This window comes from Acyrthosiphon pisum, chromosome X, assembly GCF_005508785.2.
Source record: "Acyrthosiphon pisum isolate AL4f chromosome X, pea_aphid_22Mar2018_4r6ur, whole genome shotgun sequence".
Taxonomy (NCBI): Eukaryota; Metazoa; Arthropoda; class Insecta; order Hemiptera; family Aphididae; genus Acyrthosiphon; species Acyrthosiphon pisum.
Genome location: NC_042493.1, coordinates 46,276,319 through 46,285,417, shown reverse-complemented (window position 1 = coordinate 46,285,417; position 9,099 = coordinate 46,276,319). Strand labels below are relative to the sequence as shown.

The window sequence follows — 9,099 nt, the reverse complement described above, 5'->3', positions numbered from 1 at the left end:
GAGATAGTAAAAATAAAAATGAAATTATTATGATTAACCCAACGGTCGGGCGTGTAAATAATGATTAAATAACAACCAGTCTTAGAGATTGTGGCGGAAGGCAGTTGCGAATGCCAGAATACATTATGAATTATTTATTGACGACTGCAAGTTTTACCGTGCAAAACAATGAGCAATATGCAAGTTTTAAAAAAAAAAGTTTTGAAATTGAGTTGGTTAAAAAGAAAAATTACTTTGTCGATAATAAATTATGTTAATTACTATTTATTAAAACAGTTAAAACGTAAGCTTATACAAAAGTAACATATTTTTTTTATCACTTAGACAAAATTATTTCCAAGTAGCTATTTTTATACTTTAGAAATTCAGGTACGCACAGACAACCACGAATGGCACGGAGTGAAATATTTTTACAAATTATAAAAAAAAACAGAAAAATTGTAATTTTTAACCAAACATTACACCAAAAGAATTAGACTATTAGATTAAAGTAAAACGTTTCAAAGCAACTAATCGTATAGTGTAGTAAAAATGTAAAATACCTCAAATACCTGAATTGTTATGTTTACAATAATAATAATAATAACTATAATGTCCTTATACAGTGATGCAAAGAAATTAAAATTTATTAGTTACCTACGTAGCTACGTATCTCAAAAATAACTAGGGACAAACATTTAGGGTTTTTTATTTTGGTGGAACATTATTACCAAGAAAATTAAGGACATTTTTGTATTATTTTTTGAGATTACAATTTCAAGTTGTAACACAAAAACAAAAATTAAATTATTGAGCAGCATCAGTATATAAACCGTGTTTCAAAGACTTGAGCCCATAATTCATGTTTACCCACCGATCTACTCCACCTTCATAAATTAACGATATTTATAATTTGAATAATATATTCAATAATACCTGATAAGACTACTCTCTCAATAACTCCTCCTTCTTTTTCAGAAATAATCGTAGATCCTGTGTAGATTGCAGGGAGATAAAATGCACATCTTTAAAATAAAAAAACATAATTATTAATTATTATATTACTTGTATTACTTAAACTTAGGTTACAAATTATATACGCATAGGCATGCAAATGTTTCTGGTCAGGTACATCAAAACATAGCCTCCCCCTCCTGCTACCTACCCAAAATATTTTTGAGTTTCTATACAAAGTGCTTATATTCTTATCAATACTTACAGCGCCGCAAAACTCAGAGAGCAGTAGCGGCCCATCCCTCTCAAAAAAAAATTATAATTCGGTTATAATTTGTGTATAATAAGATAGATCCTAATAGCTGGTATAGCCGTAGAGGATGATATATACTTATTACTTATATACCTAATTATATTGAAAATGTAATATTAGTTGATTAACTAATAACGCAGTTATTAAAAAATATGTTTGGAATTGTAGATGATTAATGATGGTGGTTTGGTGCCATCTGGTAAATTTATATGACGTTTTCCCATCGTAAAAAAAATTATTTAAATTTAACTACCTATGCATTATTCAAACATCGATACGATGAGAAAAATATAAAATTTTTTATCTATAAAAAAATCAAAAAACACAGTATAAATACTTATAGCATAATGTACATTATGTTTATAAAAAAAATCTTATTTTTAAAATTTGAATTTTAAGTGCAGCGCTAGACTTCAAAAAGAAATAGTAGAGGTACTTTGACAAAACTTACAAAATGTGCGTCTCTTTTTAATTAAAATACCGTATATAAATTTCTAATATAAATTAGAGTATTTTTGTTTTTTAGGACAGCTTATACGTTTTCATCTGTAGTCCTTCTTCCCTTAAAAATCCACGATGACATATATAATTGGCTGAGTTAAATTTTTTTTGTAGAAGGAACAACACATTTTATAATGAGTAATGAAGATATGGTTCTGAGTCAATGCACTTAATTTGCGTGATATCGGGTGGACTGTATAATAATTTCGTGAATTCTAACAAAAATTATTTTGAATGTTTATATTTGATTATAACCAGGAACTAAGATAGGTACTATCTATCTTAGTTTGTGTTATTATATAATAATATAATATCATATATGTCATTACATCATCACCATGGACATACAATTATTTATCATGCATCATTTTTGGAACAATTTTTTTTTATGAAAAATATATTAATTTTTTAGCCGATGCGACCAGGCGCAACAAAAGCACGCAATCTGCTGCCTCTGTGCGCACGCCAATGGACAATGGTTATACTTACAGTGCTATTATTGCAGGCGACGCGTAATGTATAAAACTTGGATTTTTGTTTCCATAAACAGGGTCAAGGATCTACAAAAAACATAATAAAAAAAATGATCATTATTATATAGGTACCTAGATATCATGCAATACATATGAATAATGACAGACTGCTAGCAGATAGACTAACATATTATTATATTTAGCTAAATAGTTCACAGACTTCTCCTAAGTCATGAGCTCATGACACACGAAAAAACAGACATGCTACAAGGCTTGAAATTTATTTTTAAATATCGGTGAAAATCGTTAACGATCTTCTGAGAAATCAAAAGTACTATTGCTCTACTTGCTATGCAACACCACCTCAAATTGGTCACAGGGTAACCGCCATATCATCACTCTTATCGAACTCATTGCCCCTCAGTGTTTGTAAAATTAAATTTAGACAATAAGACCAAATGTGGAAAAAGAGGTCTTGTTGTCCCGTGGTCTTATTGTCCTTTTACCAATAAAATCAACATTTGTTCACCTTACTCAAGGTGTATAAGTGCCTACTTAATTTTGAAAAAAAATAAATTCGATCATTAATATCAAAATGATCGTTTTATTATTTCTTTATTATACAAATCGATTAAGAATAAAAAAATGTATTTTAATAAAAATTTAAAATTCAACAATTTTAGTAGTGTTGACTATATCTATAATATTGTTCATCAGTAGGTAGGTGTTAAATAATTATATTAATAACTAATATTTTGTTATTAATTAGAATACAATTTTTGAACATAAGATCATTTTTAATAAAATGTTATTTACTGTTTATGGTTCAATGAATTTTTTTCATAGTATATTATTACAACTATATTAATTTATTGGCGAAGTGCCCACATCTCAAGTAGCCGGTATAGTCGCACAGCGTATTAATCATTGCATTATAGGTAGGTACCTATAATCTAACCTACCTACGAAGATAATATAAAATAAATACGTCGAGGACAATAATATTATGTAAAAATACAAATAACGCGTATAAATTATTAGTTAGGTAGGTATATAACGATATAATATTATTATTAAATAGTGCCCTCGAAAATCATCAAACAATTAATAATATATACCAAAACACATAACTATGTAGGTATAACAATGTCGTCGACGCTACCGTTTACATTATTTATTTGTCCATCAAAAATTATGTAACTATGAAATTATATTATTATTGTCGTGGGTGATGTCGTACTTGTTGATTTGTGTGGTGCACATTATTAAAGATCTAAAAGTTTAGAAGCTAGTTCACTTTTAAGCCATATTATCATTGAATTTTTATTTTGTTTATACTTATTCTATGAAACCTTACATAAGCTAAAAATTGTGTAAGAGTACTTGCAAAAAGCTGATTCTGATCAGACTTGGATAAAATACTTTTTAAAAGTATTTAAATTATAATACTACCTTCAAGTGCAGGAGCGGAACGGACTTTTTCAAGCTTAAGACAAATCAAAACATATTTAAGAAACCATAATAACAAATTAAATCAATTATAATATTAGCTATTGAAAAAAAAGCTTCTAAGAATTTAAACTTAGATATGGTTGTAGATAAATTTAATGTGATTCATAATAATAAAAAAATAATACTATCCTAATAATTTGTAATTATTTATACCTTTTCATTTAATACTAATAAGTAATGGTATGTTGATATTTAGATATAATGATAATAATAATAATAAAATTAAATAATGCTAACATAATAAATTTTATTTATTGATTTAATTTAATAGGTAATACCAACATGTTGCTATTTAGATACTTAAAAAGTCCTCTCTTAATTTGCTTAATTGCAATGAACATAAAATATGAATGTGCGTATAACACATTCGTATATCATAAGTCTATGTACCATAACCTTATTACAAGTTTATATAAAACATATAAACATATTGTAAGTACTTTAGGTTATACCTTATACCTACTTTGGATACCATATGTTAAAAATATGTAAGTAAATAAAGGCATTTTATTAATTAATTATTTAATTTTTTTTTTTTTTTTTTGGATTATTTAGAAATATAGTATATTATACCCAAAACATTTTGAGCAATACTTTCTAAATATATGATACAAGCAAATTAGTGGGTGATCGAGTAGCAATACATAAATGCCCCACCAGAAAAAAATTCGCCCAATAAAAAATATCTGGCGCCGCTACTGGTGTTGTTTTATTTTTTGTTTTTGTACACGATAATTAGTCGAAATAATGCTTCGATTTTCAATTTGAGTATGAGAAAGTGAATATAGTTTTTGCAACATTAATTATTTAAATTTATCAGTAGTTTTCATAAGATAATGGAAAACAAAAAAAAAAAAATTAAGGAAAACGGGAATTTTTACGACAAATCGGTTTTCGACATAATCGATTTTGGTTTTTGATGAAACGCTAAAAAAACCACTGTATAAATATGAAAGTTTCACTGAATATTTATATTAGAATTTTCTATACACCATCAATGTTTAAAAATATTTCGACTCGTGTTGAGCTATTTATAGGCATATGAAATTTTCGAATGATATTAGTTATTTTATTAACGTCGATAAAAAATATTTGCCCAGACAAAAAACTTGAAAATTTAATACAATTGAACTTGATTAACTCGAAATCGTCGATACCTTGAACTTTTCACGGTCCCTAGAATTTTCTAATATTGTATTATCCTTGGATAACTCGAACTTTTTGACCGGTCCCTTTAACTTCGTGTTAACCAAGTCCGACTGTACAAGGTTCCTTGTAAGTTGTTCTTAGTGGAAATTGAAAAAGAGTTGAGTGTTTACTCACAATATTTTTTAATGAACGTCTGATGTTCGAATTTTGACAAAATTCGTAAACATCACGACAATTTGGAAATTATTTTTGGTTAGAAGCTTATAAAAATATTCTTTTTATATCTATGATTTGAAAATTTAATAAAAAAAGTCTTCATAAGTTTTTCTATCTTTATCAAAAAAAAAAATTATAAAAAATATCTACTGGGCAGTCAAATAAATTGTTATTAGTGTTTGAACTTTGAAGTTACATTTTTTACAACATTGGATATTCACTCGATTTCTCATGGAATGATTATCTTATTTTGTTGTAATTCAAAACCGACTAACCGTAGATACTTTAAATTTAAACTATATGTTTATTATTTCATTTCTATTATTTTTATACTTGATAATTTTTTTAAATATTTAGGCACGTTTTGAGTAGTCAATCAAATTTCATTCGTTGGGTCAAAAAGCTTGAAAATGTATGCAAGGCGCCTCATATATTCTTAGAACTATCAGCTTAAAAATATTAAAAATAGGCATAAAGGCAAATTTTTTCTAAGCATTTAAAGTTCAAATGTTGACAAAATTTATCAAATTGAAAATGTTCAAATTATTTTGTAGTTAAAAATGCATAAAATGTTAATTTTTAGAGCTAATGACTGAAAATTTAAAATAAGGTTGCACGTAAATAATTTACTCTGTGACCAAAAATCAAATATATATATATATAAACAGTATATTTTGTAGTTATTTTAAGTTAAAATTAGGATAAAATTACATTGGTATTAAATAATATATATTAAAATAATTTTTTTTTGTAATTTAAAAATATTATTCACGGGTACTACTTGAAACTTCTAATGTTTAATATTATTATATACAAATATGATAATACACAAACAATTTTAGTTCAGTTTATCAGCTACCATAATATTAATAATATCAATATATATTTATACAATATATATATCAATATATATTTATACAATATAAATATAATATAAACTATCAAATATCTTAGGCTAACAAACCATCTCCTCAGAATCGTTTTTCGTATACCTACAATGTTATTATATCATTGAATTCAAATTTCACACCATCCATAATAGTGACCTATTGTACAGGAGAGTCACACCCACTTATCCGTTTTTTTTTTTGTTGACATTATTCGGTCATTCGGAAATCGTATTTTAGAAAAATATTACTAAATCAAAAATTAAAACTGTATAGTAAGAGGTGCTGTCTATTTACCCGGATTGGCGTGTTTCCGATTCTTTCTGATATATTACATTTGTTGAAAAGACTATCAACCACGTCCGTGTAGCTGTCGAAAATGTCCCTTTTGATCATGTCGTACATATACTTATCTGAAAAATAAAATGTTCTATTTTATTCTTTATTGTAGTGGTTCCGTGGTAAAAGTATATTATTAATTAAATGTATGTTTGAATTAATTGACAAACACTTTGTTTTGGGCAGCCGCGGCCGTCAAATATTAAATTATGGGCTGCAGTAAATGTTACCTCCATAAAATTATATTTACGCAAAATATGTAGGTATCAATAATATATATTTATGTATTGTACCTACATTATAATTAAAAACAATTTTATATTTATTTTAGAAAATGTATAGAAACGTTCAATTTTACCATTATCATTAGTAATAAGGTATTTTTGTATTTTAATTAAAAACAAACATATTATCTTATGTTTAATTTTCAATCAAATTACTGAAAATATCTACTAGTATCTATTAAAAATGTATAGCAAACGAAATAGCTTACCTACACTTTTCATATCTTAGTGATTAAATATTAAAATAAACTACTATATAGTCCGTAAAAATTAATAATTTTAATTTACATTAGTTTATTTGTGACACTTGCAGTATAATTTACACTCATTATCGAAAGCATCACTTGTGGTTATCCATCTATGCGTCTTTAACGTTAATCTATTTTATGAACCTATTACATTCTTACTTGTATTGTCAATCCACGCCTGGATCGATCCCATGTCAAATATGTTGTTGTCCGTGATATCTCCCCCTTCATTAAAACGGGTTGCTAAATTACTACTGAAGTTTTTCGAAAAATGAAGGAATCCCCAGACTTTGTTTTCTGTCACTGCATACTGGCCATCTTCTGAATTGGAATATTCAACCTACAACGTGAAAAAAAATAATATAATATACAGTGTGTAAGCATGCTCATTTTTTTATTTATTCAAATTCTGATTTTTGGGATTCTTAAATATACCTACCTCAAGAATCAAGACATTTAAATGAGATCGGATCATTTAAATATTTTTGAGATATTTTGTTTTACTTACTTAGTAGTCTCTCCCATAAGTCTAACCCTACGTACTTGTCCTGTGGCGATACAAGCTTCTGATTTTCAAATGAGAACCTCTTTTTTTACTTTAAATTATTTAGTGGATAACTTTTTATAATTTGTATAATATGTATCTAATTCTAAATTCAAACGAGTGGTTTTTCAGTTATTAAAACGTTTCTATTCAAATTTCAAAATAATGGTTCCTAAAAATGGTTTTTCAAAAATAAAATTAGATGTAACATCGGAATTATCATTTATTATATTATTTGAACTATATTTTTATAAATTATAAATATTGATGGATTAATTCAAAAATTATTAACATTTTCAAATTACCAACACCAATCTTCCAAACCCATTAAAATAGACCTGTTATCTCTAGTACAATAGTATACAAAGTTAAATAACTCAAAACTACTCGTTCAAATTTTTGATTTTGAAACTTTGACATTTCAGAAAAATTATTTACTAGGTAAATAATTTACAATAGAAAAGGGAGGTTTCCATTTTAAAAACAGAAGTTTGTATCTCCACACTCTCTCTATCTCTCTATCACTCTATCTCTCTCTATCTCCACTCATCTCATCACTCCTGTGAATTTCTTGAGATTTACTAAGAGTTCTTGTACTATTTAACTCCTTAAGTAGGTATAGTAGAAGAAATCTCGAGAATTTGAAAATACAATATATTTTAAGTAACTATATTTAAAAATTCCAAAAATCATATTTTAGATCATCCTGTATATTATATAATATAGGTTAATCTAATATTTTTTTTTTTCAAGCTATATTAACGATTTTACAAACTCGTATAAAAGACTACTATAATATATACGTACACCAGCAAAACAAAATTTTTTTTTCTTAAATTCAGCTCAAATGACTTGGGACAGTTATAAATAGTTGTACCAAAATTTTAGTATGCGATTGTCACATCCAAAATGTGAAAAATACGTGAAAACAACATAGTTCAAAATAGGTACCTATGTTGTGTATTCGAAGGTCCCGTAAAATTATGTTAAAAATCAAACGTAGAAATATCTATTGCATTATACATTTCGGCATTGAGCTGTGATAATATTACCTATGTGATTGTAATTTACAGTGTTACTTTGCCGTTTACCGTGTCGATATTTAATTTTTATCTCGAATATACGTGCGCAGAATTTATTCTGGTTTCTCGTCGTTGACATTTTTATTCGCCAAATAATTATGACCAATAAGTATTATTTTTTTATTATAACGTTTCGAAGTTCGTCAATAACAAGCTGACATCTCACATTGCTGTAATTTGATACGGACAATGTTTTAGTAACACGCTCGATTGCTTTTCGACGCGTTATTTAATATATTAGTTAGTATATTAGTATGCATATTAGTATTTAGTATGTACCGAAAAAAGGTTTTAAAATTATAAATATTATTTGTTTTTTGGTATTTAGCCATCCTTAAACTCCGTTAAATGTAAACTGCACTGCATTTTGACAAAATATAAAATACGGGTCTAAAATGAAATCCAATTATAATAACTAATTTATATTCTATAACTATATGGAAATAATATATCAAGTTAAAAAAATTATTAGTTTTCGTGAGCCAGCAAATCCCTGTGTGAACCCCTCTTTAAAATACAAAAGTTAAGAAATATGCTTCGAGGGGTACATCCTCGGATTTTCTAACATACCAAATTTCAGAACAATTCGTGTCAGTGGCGTAGTTACGGGGGGGGGGG

At 26.8% G+C, this 9,099-nt stretch overlaps 1 protein-coding gene across 2 annotated transcripts in view; it reads right to left on the bottom strand.

The window, feature by feature from the left end:
• LOC100159508 (ABC transporter G family member 23) overlaps positions 1-9,099 on the bottom strand; it is a 101,771-nt gene that overhangs the window by 10,504 nt on the left and 82,168 nt on the right. For both annotated transcript variants that reach the window (XM_029486565.1, XM_001945330.5), the window contains exons 9-12: positions 7,015-7,195; positions 6,282-6,397; positions 2,237-2,307; positions 916-1,004 (exon numbers count right to left, since the gene is read on the bottom strand). In XM_029486565.1, the coding sequence (XP_029342425.1) occupies positions 916-1,004; positions 2,237-2,307; positions 6,282-6,397; positions 7,015-7,195 (457 nt within the window). The remainder of the gene's footprint in view (positions 1-915; positions 1,005-2,236; positions 2,308-6,281; positions 6,398-7,014; positions 7,196-9,099) is intronic.